The sequence below is a fragment of the Pogoniulus pusillus genome, chromosome 40 (genome assembly GCF_015220805.1).
Source record: "Pogoniulus pusillus isolate bPogPus1 chromosome 40, bPogPus1.pri, whole genome shotgun sequence".
NCBI classification, from domain to species: Eukaryota; Metazoa; Chordata; class Aves; order Piciformes; family Lybiidae; genus Pogoniulus; species Pogoniulus pusillus.
The window spans coordinates 3,895,663-3,912,360 of NC_087303.1; the positions used below are offsets into that span (position 1 = coordinate 3,895,663).

The 16,698-nt window shown below is 50.5% G+C and overlaps 1 protein-coding gene across 7 annotated transcripts; it reads right to left on the minus strand.

Annotated features, from left to right (window-relative positions):
* Positions 1-382: 382 nt before the first annotated feature.
* ETV4 (ETS variant transcription factor 4) lies at positions 383-12,903 on the minus strand. 7 transcript variants are annotated; one of them, XM_064174109.1, is made up of 11 exons: positions 12,779-12,903; positions 12,608-12,701; positions 12,388-12,435; positions 11,729-11,782; positions 9,035-9,158; positions 7,324-7,556; positions 5,076-5,150; positions 4,922-4,990; positions 3,697-3,869; positions 2,525-2,683; positions 383-2,012 (listed from the first exon to the last, which is right to left on the minus strand). In XM_064174109.1, exons 1-11 carry the CDS (start codon positions 12,821-12,823, stop codon positions 1,794-1,796), a joined length of 1,293 nt encoding a protein of 430 aa, XP_064030179.1. In that variant the 5' UTR covers positions 12,824-12,903; the 3' UTR covers positions 383-1,793. The 7 variants fall into 7 exon arrangements, with proteins under 7 accessions (XP_064030179.1, XP_064030183.1, XP_064030180.1 ...); XM_064174113.1 differs by having other exon boundaries at positions 2,582-2,683; positions 3,697-3,866; positions 12,608-12,704; XM_064174110.1 differs by having other exon boundaries at positions 3,697-3,866; positions 12,608-12,704.
* Between the last annotated feature and the right edge of the window lie 3,795 nt (positions 12,904-16,698).

A 16,698-nucleotide genomic window follows, 5' to 3' on the forward strand; every position in this document is an offset into this window, starting at 1 on the left:
ACACAGCCTCAAGCTACGCCAGGGGAAATTTAGGCTGGAGGTGAGGAGAAAGTTCTTCACTGAGAGAGTCATTGGACACTGGAATGGGCTGCCCGGGGAGGTGGTGGAGTCGCCGTCCCTGGAGCTGTTCAAGGCAGGATTGGACGTGGCACTTGGTGCCATGGTCTGGCCTTGAGCTCTGTGGTAAAGGGTTGGACTTGATGATCTGTGAGGTCTCTTCCAACCTTGGTGATACTGTGATACTGTGAACTCCACCCAGAAGCAGAAGTAAACATACATGCTTGCACTCTGGGTCAGCTACCTCAAGCTACAAGCTGGTGCCAAGGAGGTGGGCATGGCAAGCCCAGACAGCAGAGGATTAGCCAGGGGCTGAAGGAAGATGTACTGTCCAAAGACATAGACCAATTTATTAATTATAGCATTGTTACACTCATAAATAGTAAAGGCAGCTTATACTGAGGGGAGAGTTCCCCTCCACCCTCACTTCTGGGACACCAGAGGAAGTGTGCTGGCTGCATGGGAGCAGGGCAAAGCAGGAGGAGCTTCCAGAACACCAAGTCTCTGGACCACCCAAGGCATGCAAAGGCAGCAGCAGAACAAGCTGCTCTCAATATCTGGCCTCTCCCCAGGCAGGGAGAGCTGCCTTTCTTGGTCTTCATACCTAGGGTCAAGGCTGGAAGGGGTTGCATTAGCCATGCAGGAAGGAGTCATCAGGGGGAATCAGACTTTTCATCAGTAGGTAGAGAATTTCCTCTCCATTCTGCCACATTGGTTTGAGCTGTTAATTACAAGTATTAACTAAGGTAGGAAACCAGTCAAAGTCTAGTTGAGTTGGACTGGGGAGATGACTGCAGAGAGCTGCCTTTCCCTCAGACATGCAGGTATCAGGTTAAGGCTAAATTCAGGTATTAAGAACTACATGTAGTTTAGGTAATTTTGTAAAGCATTTCCTTAGCACACCTCCACCAGGTTCTTTTCTTGCCTCAGATCATTTTCTGGTGAAGCCCAGGGTGGGCTGACAGGTCTTTAAAGATCTTGCAGGTGCTGAGCCATACTGCTATAAACTGGAGGCTCAGGACTTGCTCCCTCCTTTGGGAAGAAGGATTGCAGAGGACATTTGCTTTGATCTGTGTCCCAGACCAATGCAGTCAGGCAGCTCTCCTAAATTGTGTTTCATGCCATGTACTCCAGGACTGCTCTAATCCTGGCCAGTCCCTCCACCTATGCTGCTCAGAGTGCCTAAATGTCTCTGGCACAAAGTGTTACACAGGAGCATGCACATACAAGTATTCCCTGTTCCCAGGGACAGTGGATGATCCATGACCACTGTTCCAGCCATGCTGGGAAGAAGGCACACCTGGGCTTGCAGGGGTGGAGTCCATGTGGGTCAGAGCCATTCCTTGCTGAAAGCAGGCTGCACAGAGGTTCAGTACTTGTGCTGGAGGAATGGATTCAGCGGCAGCATTGTAGCATCCTCATACCCGGACAAAAGCCCTGGCCCTAAAGAGGGACTGTGGCAGGCTGGAGGAAGCATTGCCTGATGTGCTGCTGGAGCTGCAGCAGTGCTGCTCAGATGTCTTCATCACTGAGAACAAAGCCTGCCCTGACAAATGAAGGTCTTATCACAAGCACGTGCAAGCCTTGTCAACTCTCAGGTGCTTATCCAGATGTGGACCTGAGCCCTTCTGCCCAGAGCAGGCAGCTGTAGTTCTGTGCTGTCCTAGGCTGGCCTGGAGCAATGCTTACCCTGAGCAGAGCGGGCAGGGTCCAGGCACAGTCTGCTCCCAGCGCTGCTAGTACCTGTAGCCTTTGCTGTAAAGCTGTGGAGGAAGGCTCCCAGGGTCCAGCTGGTAAGTGGCACTCTCGTCCAGGTGGGAAAGAGGCACCGTGTCCTCCTCGCTGACCTGGGGGTCGGGCTCTGCCCTCGGCGCCGGCCGCTGCTCGGGGCAGGCCAGGGAGAACAGGGCCTGGGGCTCGCACACGAACTTGTACACGTAGCGCTCCCCGGCCACCTGCGGGGAACAGGGGAGGACTGCTGCAGCCAGGCACTGCTCCAGCCCGCAAGAGCATCTGCTGCTCTAGCCCTCAGACACGTCTGAGTTGCAAACTTCTTGTGCTGTCCTCCTCTTGCTTTGCTGCTCTGCTTTGCCCTGGAACCCCTCCCTGGGAAATGGGATGCTGCCAGCTGACTGACTAGGGAGCAACGACACCAGCAGTCCCAGACCAATCTGTACTGTGACATAGTCACAATTCACTTCTCCAGAGCCCTGGCCTTGGAACAGACTGTCCCTGCCACATAGGGCTGGCTCCCAAGTAGCCTTTCTCTCACCAACAGCAAGTCTAGACTATGTCCTTGCAGTTGCATAAATTCCCACTCTCCTGCCTGCAGCCAGAAGCATAAAAAGAAAGAAATCCTGATTCCTTTTGGTTTAGAACCAGCTCCTTTACACCCCTCCTATTGCTGCTGCAAAGAGCAGGGATGAGGAAAGCAAGCTCGGGATGCCTGGCTAAGTCCATTCTGTACCTGCAAGACTTCTGTCTCAAGAGAAGCATACACATTCCACCTGCTTTTCAGTCTGACCTTCTGCATGATGCCTTTCTCATAGTAGTAGCGAAGGGAGCGGCTCAGCTTGTCGTAGTTCATGGCTGGACGGTTCTTCTGGATGCCCCACAGCCTGGCCACCTGTGGGATGAAGCATCAAAGCACAAACGCCTGTGAACCTGTGCCAAGGGCAAAGCAATGTTCTCCAGCCCATGCTCTGAGGAGTGGTACCACCACCTACACAAACACAACGCTGAAGGAACAGACACAAGCAGTAGTGCAGCTGTTCCGCAAAGCGCAGAACCCAAGCTGCAGCACCCTCTGCCACAGACAGCCTCCTCCTTGCCCCTGCAGAGCTCCTCTGCTGTTGCTTCTCCTCCCATGCCAGTACTCAGAGCTTGACGATGCTAAAGGATTGTTTCAGCCTTTGCTACGCTTTATATTCCAGGACCACACATCTGCCAGGAGTCCACCTACAAGGGAATCTCCCCTGGAAGACTCTTCCTATTACATGCCTTTGATCTGCTGGCTCAGCAGTCTGTCGTAAACAGAAGCCAGCCCACCAAAACAACTCCTTTGTGCCACAACTGCCCATAAAGGTTGGATGTGCAGCCAGAACAGGGCTAAAGGGAGCTCTAAAGGGAGCAAGAACAGAACTTACAGACGTGTCCTAGATATTGTCAAGCGTCACTGTGTGGCAGCACCAGGAATTACATCTTAGTTATGTCAGTTTGATGTAAAAATGGATTTAGTCTAAGGCATATTTTCTTTTAGGTGTTTATGAAAGCTTCTACAATCAGCAGGGCTCAGAACTCCAGACCTCAGTGCCAACCTCAAGCAAGACAGCAGAGGTCACTGCAAGCTCACTGCAAGCTCGAGTGTGAAGCCGAGAAGAGGATAAAGGGAGGCAGTGAGTAGTGTGCGCTGTTGGGACTCCACATTTACATTACATTACTCTTCCTTAAGCCTGATATTTGCGTCCCCTAAGTGTTTTGACCTCTTCTAATAGAAAACTTTGACTTGCTGCAAGGTCTAGCAAGTACCACCGGCAGGCAGGAACCTTCACAGGACAGAGGAAAATCCACTTGGGACTTTGTGGCCTCAGAAACAGTGACTGCTCCTTCTGAGCCTGCAGAGAAGCTAAATGGTTTCACCTCTTCTGGTTCAATGAGCTTGAACTCCATCCCTCTACCAGTCCAGGCAATGAAGTGGGAATTGGTTGGATCATCCAGTAAGGCCACAAGAAATTGCCAGAGCTGGAGAGAACCTCGTCTGTGGTATGGAGGCCCTTCCCGGTACCCTCCAGCTTCCTGCTTGATGTCTCCTGCTGAAGAGAACAAATGAAGTGTTCCTAAGGGCAACAGTGCAAAAACAGGTGCAAAAGAAGAGCACATTTCATAGAATCAGTCAGGGTTGGAAGGCACCAGAAGGATCAGCGAGTTCCAACCCCCCCTGCCATGGGTACCCACACCCTACCCTGGAGCAGGTTGGTCAGAGCCTGATCCAGCCTGGCCTTAAACACCTCCAGCCATGGGGCTTCAAGCACCTCCCTGGGCAACCCCTGCCAGCCTCTCACCACTCTCATGGGGAAGAACTTCCTCCTTATGTCCAGTCTGAGCCTACCCACCTCCAGCTTTGCTCCATTCCCCCCAGTCCTGTCACTCCCTGAGAGCCTAAAAAGTCCCTCCCCAGTTTTTTTGTAGCCCACTTCAGATGCTGAAAGGCCACCAGAAGGTCACCTTGGAGCCTCCTCTTCTGCAGCCTGCACAGCCCCAACTCTTTCAGTCTGTGCTCACAGCAGAGCTGCTGCAGCCTCTGAGCATCCTCCTGGCCCTGCTCTGGACACTCTCCAGCATCTCCACATCCCTCTTGTCTCAGGGGCTCCAGAACTGGATGCAGTACTCCAGGTGGGGTCTCAGCAAAGCAGAGGGGGAGAATCCCCTCCCTGGCCCTGCTGGCCACACCGCTGCTGCTGCAGCCCAGGCTCTGCTTGGCTTTCTGAGCTGCAAGTGCACACTGCTGGCTCCTGTTGAGCTTCTTGTCTACCGGCACCCCCAAGTCCCTCCTCTGGGCTGCTCTTCAGCCACTCACTGCCCAGCCTGGAATGTTCCATTTCACATAAAACAGAGCAGCCAATTCACCAGCAGCTCTTCCAGGAGGAGCTGTGATGAACCTCACAGTTATGCCTTTTATGCTAGAAGGCCTGTTTGCTGCTGAAAGACCTTAAGAAACAGGATACCAAAAAGCTGGACATGAATCACAGCCAAGACACCCACAAGAAGACAGTGCAACAAACTACACAGACAGTGCTCAAGTGGCTACCAAAGGTGCTGGGTACCTCCATCTTACACCCAAGCTGTCAGTTGTTCATCCTCTCACCTTCACATTTTTCTGGAACAACACAGACATCATCAGTAAAGGACCTCAGCTGCTTCTCATAGCTGCAGCCTGGAAGGGAGCACCGTGGGTGGTCATAAACACAGACAGGACAGTGCTAGAGGGCAGTGCAGGGAAGAGTCACTGAGGTTCTTACCTAATGTGTCTTCTGCACTGGAGTGGCTTGGATAACTCTCAGCATTTAGGTACGTGGAAGGGCATCTTGGAAGATCTACAGAACAATCAACAAACTCAATGAACCAGAAGTTGCAGGAGTTAGAAGGGTCTTGCCCTCCAGAGACGAATAGGTAAATGCAGCTGTCTAACCAGTGTCCACTTAGGGCCCCTAAAGGCTTAGAGGCAGGCTGAGAACTTCTCATGTCTCCCACCATGACTTTGTGTTTCCAGTCATGAATTCAACTCAAACATTTGTGGTCCCATCACATGGCACCCCTCAGGATGGCAACACAGTCATCTGTACAGCACTCAGTGCAAAATCTTGGACACCAGGCTGTGTTTGTGTGACAGCTCTCCCTCAGGTTAAGCTAGCCAGCTGCTGTGCTCCTGTTTGCACAGGGCAGGAGGCACTGTGGCTTTCCAGGGGTGCTGTAATGGCATGAATGGAGAGGAGCAGCAGCAGCTGAACGTCTGCTACAGACAGGATCTCACAAATGTCACAGCAGGTGCCTGGCCTCTCCCTGGCTTTCCCACGTGCTAGGGCACACTCATGAGCAGTTGAAAAACATAAGGGAGAAAATAGGCTGAGTTTAGAAACAAGAGGAAGATCTTTCAGATCTTTCATTATCTCTGTGCAGCCTGGGAACTGCAGTTTCCATCTTCTGTATCTCATGCTTTCTGAGTCAGACCTATTTTCCTCCCACAGCTGAAATGGAAGCTGTAACTGGGAGCTTGGGAAATATTCCCCTCGTGTTTCCTTACACTGCCATGTTCAACCCTTGCTGTCAGCAGCCATTCTGCTGATGCTAAGGGCAGAAGGGTTCTCTGAGCTGACAGCCTGTGTGTTGGTACAGTCAAACTCCTCACACAAAGCATTCTTTTGGGCTTGCACATTTTCCTCCCCTGTCTGGACATAAGGACCCAGTGAAACTAATATCAGCAGAGTCAGCAGCAGTGGATTCTATACCCTCACAGGAGCTTTTTCTTCATTTGTTTCTGCAAACAATTAAAAATGTCCATTAAAATAATCTGGAAGTGAGAAGGAGCATTCCTTCTAGGAGAGTGCTGTGGTGTCAGAGCAGCAAGTCTTTGGACAGGTCTGCTGAGAAGATTTATCCCTCAGGGAAAAATGAGAGGACTCTCTGGTATCTGGAGAGCTCTAAAGTTTTCTTCTGTGATCCTCTCTGCTGTGTGCCCATTTCCATGGGAAGTAGCAGGTGAGGGTTGACACAAGAGATGCTGAGCAGCACACCTGACCTTGGCCAAGTCAGCCCAGACCCCACTTCTCTGCTCATGCTTGTCCTTGGGATTGGCCAAGTTGTTTCTAGCCACCCACGTCTCTTGGACCATTTTGACATTAGACTTTCATAACTGTTTGTCAGAGCAAAGCTGGTTTATCTTGCACAGTAAGCTCCAAAATAGGGCACCAGCGCTCTCCGTGACCTGGTGCAGTGAGTTTCTGGTGTCAGCTGCTAGTGAGAGGCCCCAGCAGCAAGAGCTGACCCCCAGCAGCTGAGCTGGGAGAGCTGCACCCTTGTCTCCATTTTGTGAATTAAACATTTCAGGGAAAGGGCACAGGGGCAGCTCAGGGTTGTGCAGGGCAGCTCCTGCACCCAGAGCAGCTTCCCTCTGCCAGTGCTTGAAGGTCCCCTTCTGCTGCAGGGATCTGAGATGGTTTCTCTGTCTCTGAGCTAATTGATTCCTTCCTTTCTGCTGCCATTTGCAGAACATTTCCAGCATGATTTCTTCAAAGATGAGCTCACTTCTTTCCCTTTCTGCAACCCACCAGTTCACTCATTCTCTTGGAGACAAAATCTCCCTGTGATACTGGAAACAACTTTTTTCTCCATTTCTGATGGTCTAAGTGGGCTATTTGTGAACTTTGATTCTCCCTCATGACTACATCTACCCTTTGGAAAAGAAACAGAAGCATGCCTTCAGCCTAGTCTGGTTTGCTTTAGCATCACTGTCTAGTTCCTGTATCGTGTTAGCTCTCTGTTGTCTAGCAGAAAGCCCAATGAGAACATGCTGTGGACAGTGAATGTCTCAGTCTTCCCTTGGGTGCAGTTAACAGACAGAACTCTTTGCCTTTCCTGCTGCATAGCCAGTTTCCCAAACCATACATGCCCTTGAGGATGAAGTGGTACCACTTCAAAGCCCAAAGGCCCCCAGTGATGGATGTTTACCCAGGACATTTCTCACCCCCACCAAAGCCTAGTTCTGCCCACCTGAATCATACATGTAGTCCACCTGCTCCTGCTTGATCACTGCAGCTCCTGTGTATTGATGATGTCTTGCTTGCTCATACTGTGGGTCATGGTACTCCTGTTTGAAGCTCTGAGGAAGGTACTGCAGGCAGGGCTTGGACATCTGGTGCTGGTAGGTAGTGGGGTCTTCCTGGGGCATGCTCTGGGAGGAGAGGAAGGAGTGGCCCATCTCCACGGGTGGCTGGTACAAAGAGCTAGAAGAGGGAAGAGGACACAGGGTGGCTGCTTTCTTGGCTCTCTGACCTTGGCCTCTCACACAGGACTAGGTTGAGAGACAGAAACTTCTTTGTCATCAGCCTGTTACTAGAGCTGTAGAAGCTGCATACATAGGTGGGGCCCAGAGAGCAGTGGTGAATGGTGCCACATCCAGTTGGCACCTGTCGTGAGCAGTGTCCTCCAGAGATTGGTGCTGGTCCTGGTCCTGTTCAATATCTTTATTGATGATCTGGACCAGGGGGTTGAGTCCAGCATCAATAAGTTTGCAGATGACACCAAGCTAAGAGCAGGTATGGATCTGTTGGAGGGTAGGAGAGTCCTGCAGAGGGACCTTGACAGGCTGGATGGGAGGGCAGAGGTCAATGGGATGAGATTTAACAAGGCCAAGTGCAGGCTTCTACATTTTGGCCACAACAACCCCAAGCAGCACTGCAGGATTGGGACAGAGTTGATTCTATGAAGTATGGATTCTTCAGTACAGACACCTTCTCCAGGTCTCGGCCTCGAGGGTTATCATGCATAGGGGGAGCCAACAGTCAGAAAGGAAGGACTTTATGCTGGGCCTAGGGGGCTGCAGGGAGGGCAGCATGTCTCCCTGGGGCATATTCTCTCCATATGCTGCCACGAGTCCTTCTCAGAGAGTTGTAATGCTCCAATATCTGTTTGACTGTCCAAGTGCCTACAATCAACCCAGATGAGTTGGACTCGAGTCTCCCAGTCCAGAAACCCTGATACAGTCACAGTGCTCTGCTTCCAGCAACCACAGGATTTCACCCATACAAAGCACACAGCACTCACCACTGCTGCACAGGGCTTGAAGAGGTCCATAGCCTTAAGCCTGCCACATTCCAGGAATGAGCTGAGTAACTGCCCTTGGAAACATCTTTCTTTGGGCTCATCCAGCACAGCTTATCACCCAGCCCTAGCCAATCAATTAGACCATAGCACTAAGTGCCCCATCCAGGCTTTTCCTGAACACCCCCAGGGACGGTGACTCCACCACCTCCCTGGGCAGCCCATTCCAATGCCAGTTACTCTCTCTGGAAAGAACTTCCTCCTAACATCCAACCTGTACCTCCCCTGGCACAACTTGAGACTGTGCACATGCACAGGCAAGAAGCTAGGACTGTGAGCAGCAGTGTCAGAGTGCTCTTTTGGAGAGGCATGTGACACACACCAAGACTGCTCTCAGCATCAGGATAGATGAAGAACAGCATAAGGGACAAGGGAAAAGAGTCAAGACCAGATCTGCTCCATGCAGGTCTGAGATCCAGTGCAGTAAATGGTAGCCTGATCAGATGCCAGGAACCACCCTAGGGGTTAATTTGTGTTGCAGCACTGCCCTTGGCCATCAGGCAGAGGGGCTGCTGCCCTAATACTTCTTACTCCACAGTGCAGCAGCCTTGCTCCTGTCCCATCCTGTCCCATCCCATCCCATTCCCCCACAAGCTGTTACCTGCCATAAAGGCCCCACTGGCCATTGTGGTACTGGAAGAGCTGCTTGTGGCTGCAGGACAGTGCAGGGTCTGAGGAGGGACTCTGTGGCTCCTTTTTAACCTTTGCAGGACTGTGAAAAGCTACTGTGAGAGAGAAAGGAAAGGTCAAGCTGACACACTTGTTTATGGAGGAATAGTTTTAGTCAGTTGTCCTCGTCTGGCTGGCTCTGAGAGAAGCAACACCCCAGTGTGCACAGTTGCTCCCTGGAGGCTCCTGAGTGCTGTCTTTGGTTTAGTTAGGTCTGTGTGACACATCAGCCTTAAACGAGCAAATCTAACAGCTGGGATAATCCAGAGCACTTTGGAAAGGGTTTAGAATGGGTACTTCCTAAGATGTTCAGGGCTGGGAGAAAGCTTTTCTGGTGTGCCAGAAGGGAGAACATGCACTTACTCTTTTTCAACACTTGGAAAGCAAAGTTTTGATTTGCACCATGCAAAATGCACTTCCACTGGCATGCCAGGTGAACCTGTCCTGTGAGACAGGGTCGTGTAGCACTGAGGTCAGTTGTAACCCCCTCACAGGATGACACACTGGGGACTTCCTGACAGCATCATTTGTCCTGTAGGACAATAAATGTGAATTGTATGTTCATGCTGCTTACAAAGCCTAGCTTGTGCAGAGCTGTGATTACAGTTTTAAGGATGGAAAGTAGCATCCTGACCTCATATTTTTTGCTGAGTGTATTTCAGGGCTGAACTGTGTAACATCAGTCACCCTGAAGCCATTTTTCCTTCACATAAAGGGCTAATTGTCCCTTCAGGAGGACTGATTGCTCTATTAAAAAGGCTGGAGAAAGGGCTGCTACTGTCTCTCTTAGCACAGGACATTAAGGCTACTTTATGTTGTGAACAACCCTCCCTAAAATTCTTTTTCTCAGCAAAAAAAGGGGAAAAAAAACCCCTCCAAATCTGATCCTTTTACCTTCCTTCAGTTTCAGCCTACACCAGAAGTCTGTCTTTACACTTTACATTACATCAGCACCCAAAGGGATCCAAACAGGTCGACAGAATCAATATAAATAAATAAATCTGTAAGATACCAGGGCCTTGTACTGCTCCTAGCTCCTCTTCCTTCAGGCAGGACTAGCTTCCACAGTCAGTGCTGGGACTGCCATCAAGCATAGCCAAGGGGCCTGTTCACAGCCAGCTCTTGGCACAGCCCCAGCTGAACCACTGCGCCTGCCCCACACCTGGGATAGGTTCAGTATCCTGAGCATGACACTCCTGCATCTGTACAAACACCCCAGGGAAGGTTTTGAAAGAGAAATGCCTGGGGCATCCATTTCCCTTTTGTCCCTAGCAGCTGGAGTAAATCTAGAGAACCCATCCAAACATGCCAACACACCAGGCGAGTCTTCAGCAGGGCAGGTAATTGCTCTGTCCAGGACACTGAACTCAACTGAAATTTCAAGAGGCTGGATGTGCTAGAAGCAGTCAATTCTTTCTGGCTTCTCATAGCTGGAACAGGCTATTGCATTACAAATGACTCATTCGTTCATTCAGTGAAACACAGGACCAGCCCTCTCCTCAGTTCTAGGTCAGTAAAAGGAAGAAACATGATCTGTGACTCAGAGCAAGCCCAGTTATGCTGCAGGGGCAAGTCCAGGGAAAGGAGGAAGACGAGAACGAGCAGCAAAAGTGCTTTGTTTTCATGAGGAAAGCTGCCCTGGGCAGTGAGAGGCATCAGCATACCAAAGCTGACTGCCTCAGATTTAAACGGACACCTCTGCTCTTGTTGGCTGCCAAACGAGTCTGTGCTTAGGGAATGGCAAGGAAGCTTCTGGGAGCCCTGCTGTGCCTGTCAGAAGTCGGATTCTGGTTCCCATGGCTGCTTCCAGCACAGCTATTCAGCACCATCTGTATTCACTCCAGTCAGGCAGCCTTAGCCCAGCATCAGCTTCTTGTAGCACATTGTGAGAAGCAGCTGAAGCAGGCCTGATGCTAGAAGAGCAGAAGGAGTTGCCAGGTGGTTGTGTGGAAGGTTCCTATAGGTACACTTGTACCTGTGCCACATCCAGTAGCTCTGTAAGGGGAAGTGCTTTGGGCAGCTCAGAGCAAACGTCTGTGGTGCAGTCTGTACCCTCTGCAAATGCATGCAGTCTGTTCAGCAGGCAGCTCCTAAGAGCAGAGCAGGCAGGCTAGTGACCATCTCTTCAGGGATACCATGTCCTCATGCTGTGCAGGCAGCAGACAGGGCCATCATCTCACAGAGGCCATGCTGGCACCAGATGATCAACTAGAGGCCACGAGGGGAGCAGAGGCCCAAAAAAATCACCTGCAGGATACAGCACCCATAATTCCAGGTACAGCCAAACTTCTGTTGCTTTCAGAGGAGCAACAGAACAAATTGATTGTCACAGTAATGCATTTTCTCAGCTGTTTAGGGATGCTGATTTACACTTAGATCAACTAAAACACACATCTGTTGAAACCACTCAGCATAAGGGACTGTGGTAGTCACCATCACACAAAGATACTTTTGTCTTGTCCAGATGTGGACACTTAACCTCTTTATTCCTTCCCCCCCCCCCCTTCTTTTTTATCACTGTCACAACAACATAGAAACAAACCCAGTATGTTGCATTCACATGTTTGTTTGGTTGAAGTGCATCCTGCCCTTCCCTGAAATGTGTGATTGTCCCCAGGCTACTTACAGTTTTCTGAATGAAAGTCAGGCACAAATTGCTCATCACTGTCTGGAACCTGAGCTGCCAAGGGAGGAAGGGAGGGAGGAAAGGACAGAGTGGGCAGGAGAGAGGAAAGAAAGACAGAGAGAGAGAATTAAATTTGGCACTTTGTGTGGTACAGTTAACAGTAAGTTAGAAATAAGCCTGTGCAGGAACGATCTGAGATTTCTACTGGGATGCACTTTAGTGGCTAAAGATTGTTTCCCTTTGGATTATTGAATACTCTTCTGCCTGTAGATTTAGCCCTTAATCTGCCAGTTTCTTTCTCCCTTGCCCTGGAAATGGGACAGTAGCAGGTTTATTAGCTCAGGATTCACAGGTTCCCTTAAAAATAGCATGCAAGGTTTTGTTAAGTATTTAGCATAGGATAGCACTAGATAAGTGACAAATTAGCATAAACCCGATGCAGCTACAAGTAGCCTGTAACGAAAATTGTAACCAGGAAAGTGGCAAAGAGCCAAGCTCCATTCATAGCAAACACCCAGCACAGCAGCGCTGCTCACAGACACGAGCAAAACCCTAAATGCTTGCACCTAGGTAAAGAAAGCAGAGGAGCGGCTCAAAAATCAGCGGACAAACAACTGAAGGACGAACATAGCCAAAGAGAGCAAGAGGAAGGAGCCTACCTTCCGTCAGCCAAGTCTCCTGGAACTGGCTCAAGTCCTGGAAGAGCTCTGCACGAAAAGTGAGAGGTTTCCTCAGAGGAGGGACGGCGAGATGCTCCAGCGACAGACGTAAGGCGGAACAAGGAGGTAGGGGGCGGGAGTCGCGTTGGGAGTACCTGGTCCCTGCCCAGCAGCCTTCGCTATCCCCATCCACCTCCCTCACCCCCCAGCTCCCCTTTACCTTCAGAGTTCTGCGCCGGCTGCAAGCCCGGGTCCCCGGCTCCCTTCCTGGAGCCCAGCACAGCTCCGGCAGCCGGAGCCGCCTGGCTCGGAGGCTGCTGCGGAAGGAGCAGATCAGCGCAGGGTTCCCCCGGGAGCGGGCTCCGGCCCGAAGACCCCGCCTGGCACTCACCTGCGGGAGGGTGAACGGCACCTGCTGATCTGAGTACCCCTTCATCCCATCGACCGTGCGCTACCTGCGCGGGCGCGTGGGTGCCGGTACTCGGCAAGAACCTGCGGAACGCACAGAGGGTGCTTCGCGGCCCCCCACCCGCCGGTAAGGGTAGCGCTAGCAGCGCGGCGATCTCGCCACGGCCTCCGAAACTTGGGAGACGAAAAGGGTCGAGTCCCGTCGCAGTTCGCCACTCCCGGTCCCGGTCCTAGCCCACGCGGCCCCGGAGCCTCCCCGCCCCGCCCCTCCCCTCCCGTCAGCCCGGTGCGGGCCGGGGGCGGCCTCCCATTGGCGCAGCGCCGCGCGCACGGACCCGGCTCGCGCGCTCCTTTGTTTGAGCGAATTTGTGAATGAGGCGCAGGGCTCGGGCGCCTCAGCCAATCCCGGCTCGCTCTCGCCCGCTCCCACTGGAAGTGGGCGTCGACTTAGCCTTCAGAGCCAATCAGATCGCAGCGCCCTGGCATTCATTCACTGCCAGAGCTCCCATTCATAAAAAACCTCCCGGAGTTCATTCAGGAGGGGAAGCGGAGGGCTCAGCCCGGCTGCCCCGCAGGCGGCACCGGCAGGGCCGGCCTCGTCCTGCGCACGCTGCAGGCCTTTGTAAACAGCCCTCAGGCCTAGCTCTCTGCTGGAGAAGTTCGTTGTATTTCACCAAGTCTTGGAAAAAAAAACCTCTCATTCATGCATCTACAGTGAAAACGATCCAAGCTCTGGCTACCGAAATCTGTTAAGGGTCAAGGCTACCGAAACGTTAAGGGTCAAGAAGGTAAAACATAAATCTGTAGTTTGACCTGGTACTTGTACTGGGAAAAAAAACCAAAAAACCAAGAAAAATTAAAAACCACAGCGGGTTTTGTATGCTTTTGTGCACACCAGGTGCTGACTCCTGGGCCAGGTGTGCATGCATCCTGTTATTTCTTCTCAGATTTCTCCTTTAAAGTTCCATGACCTATTTAACACTCACTGATCTTATTTATCCTATCAAAACTGTCAGTTTTGGAGCATGAACAAGCCTGCATTAAAAAAGTAGTAATAAGGAAATGGCTGGATGGAGAGCTCAGGTTTTTTAATGTAAGGCATGAAGTCAGCCCAGCCATTCCTCAGTGCCCTGTTGTCCCTTCTACCTGAGTATCATGAACAAGATTCCGAGTCTAAGAAGTGAGAGGCCTGGAACACAGCCCTAGGAGGAGAGGCTGAGGGAGCTGGGGGTGTGCAGCCTGGAGAAGAGGAGGCTCAGAGGTGATCTCGTTGCTCTCTACAACTACCTGAAGGGAGGCTGTAGCCAGGTGGGGGTTGGTTTGTTCTCCCAGGCAGCCAGCAACAGAACAAGGGGCCACAGTTGTGCCAGGAGAGGCCTAGGCTGGATGTTAGGATGAAGTTGTTGCCAAAGAGAGTGATTGGCATTGGAATGGGCTGCCCAGGGAGGTGGTGGATTTGCTGTCCCTGGAGGTGTTCATGAAAAGCCTGGCTGAGGCACTTAGTGCCATGGTCTGGTTGATTGGATAGGGCTGGATGGTAGGTCGGACTGGCTGATCTTGGAGGTCTCTTCCAACCTGATTGATTCTATGATTCTATGATATCAGGCATCTTTACCTACTAAGATGAAGCAATACTTAAGAAAACCCAGGAATCCTGACTCTTGAGACACCTGCCAAACAGCAGTTCCAACTCAATCTCACGAATGACAGTATGAAAAGAAGAGCACATTTCCAGAGCTGTCCTAATCCTCTTCTGTCAGTCACTGCTTCTCTGTTTCTTGCTGACTGGCATGTGTCAGGAAACATCAAGCTGGTTTCTCGTGCTGTGGAGAAGCAAAATGCAAGAGACTGCTAAGTGAAGGAAGCATCATTTAAAACATGTTCTTAGAGAGAATGTAGCTGCTTATGTTTTAATAATCAGCCAAACAGACAGGCACTACGTGTGCAGATTCTCTTGCTGGGTTTTTCACTGGGGAAAAATACCTTGTCAGTGTTTCTAGCTACTTTTCTCCTGTAGCATGCACTTTGACATGAAAGATCTGAGGGTCAAGCCCTTACAAGCTACTAATCACAATCTTGTTTTATTCTGTTGTCATTACAGCAGACTCTTGTTAATACTGTTCAGGCTATGGAGGTTTGAGCCTATGCAGCTGATGAGTCTGTAGGCAAAGATACCTGTTTCTGGAACATGTGTGATGCCCCCAACACAAGAAGGACATGGAACTGTTGGAGCAAGTCCAGAGGAGGGCCACGAAAATGATCAGAGAGCTGCTGCAGCTCTGCTATGAGGACAGGCTACAAGAGTTGTGGCTCTGCAGCCTGGAGAAGAGAAGGCTTTGAGGGGACCTTACTGTGGCCTTCCAGTGTCTGAAGAGGACCTACAGGAAGGCTGGGGAGGGACTATTGACAGGGCCTTGTAATGACAGGATGAGGAGGAATGGGTTTAAACTGGAAGAGGGGAGATTCAAATTAGATGTTAGGAGAGGGTTCTTTAGAGTGACGGTGGTGAGACACTGGCACAGGTTGCCTAGGGAGGTTGTGGCTGCTCCCTCCCTGGAGGTGTCCAAGGCCAGGTTGGGTCTGTTCCAGTGGGAGGTGTCCCTGCCTATGACAAGGGTTTGGAACTGGCTGAGCTTGGAGGTCCCTTCCAACCTAAACCATTCTATGATTCTATCTTCTCTCCAATTAGAGTGACTTAGACCAGAATCTTAATGGGGATTTTCAAACTAAACACACTTGGCAAGGAACCAGTAAAAAAGCATCACTTTTATTGAGTCTGTGCAGTCTACAAGGTGTTCTATGCTGGAATGAGTTGTTTACTTATAATTTCAAGGTCATGTTTTAATTTCAGGATGTTGTATGAGGAGTATAAGATAGGAGGTTTCTGCAAGAGCTTCACATACGGGACTTGCTTTGGTTTTCATCTCTAGGTGACATACTGTAGTGAAGGTGGTCCCAGTGTAGAAGGAAGAATCCTGGTAGGTTTCTTGCACCTTTGTGGTTGTCTAAGACACAGCATAGGCTGAATAAAATACCCCTTTTAGGTATTCATGGCAGCAACTTTTTATAATGTTCTGAATGAGAGAAGATAGTTCAGGCACTTTGTCTGAAGGAAGGAAGCAATTAAATTATCAGCACTTTGAGAAATTAAATGATGTAAGTTATGGCAGAGTAAGTTTAGCAAAATGTTATAAGCTAAGAAAACAATTAAAAAGAGTTATATAAGGTTGGGTGGCTTCTTTATTGTGATAGAGTGAGCAGTTAATTGATTGTCACATTGCTATAATGTTCCAGGGCACTTGTGAGAGCAAATAGAGAATTCTCTGCTCAGGATGTATGGAAATAAAGTGCAGAGCAAGGGACATGTATTGTAGGGAAATGGGAGTGAGCAGCAGCCAATATGCTACTCAACTCTTTCCCCCTCTATCCTGTGAAGACACACGATGTACAGAGATATTCTCTGTCATTCTCTTTAGCTTTCAAGACCTGAAGCTCTCCTCGTGACAGTGACATGGGAGGCAGAAGGGTTTCAGAATTGGATCCAAAAAGTGAGAGAAGCACAGAGATTGCTCTATCAACACTGGCAAAGGAGCCACTAGTCCTGCTGCCAGCACACTGCTCCTTTCTGAGACTGATCATGAGTTTGCAAACCTAGGCTGTTAGGTGTTTTGTGGAAGAAGCTGGAAGAAACTGATGGCCATGAGCCCTTTGTACTTTGTCCACCATGAAGAGAAGCATGTACCCAGCACTGGTCAGGCCACGCCTTGAGCACTGTGTCCAGTTCTGGGCTCCTCAATTCAAAAGAGATGTTGAGATACTGGAATGTGTCCAGAGAAGGGCAACAAAGCTGGGGAGAGGCCTGGAGCACAGCCCTGTGAGGAGAGGCTGAGGGAGCTGGGGGTG

What these genes read in the sequence shown, in the direction of transcription:
- ETV4 (XM_064174108.1), bottom strand. Translation starts at nt 12,823, where the DNA reads ATGAAGGGGTACTCAGATCAGCAGGTGCCGTTCACCCTCCCGCAG. An exon ending in GGAGACTTGGCTGACGGAAG is followed by an intron (nt 11,783 to 12,387) that starts GTAGGCTCCTTC and finishes CTCCCTTGGCAG; the next exon opens with CTCAGGTTCCAGACAGTGAT. An exon ending in TTGAGACAGAAGTCTTGCAG is followed by an intron (nt 2,013 to 2,524) that starts GTACAGAATGGA and finishes TGTTCCCCGCAG; the next exon opens with GTGGCCGGGGAGCGCTACGT.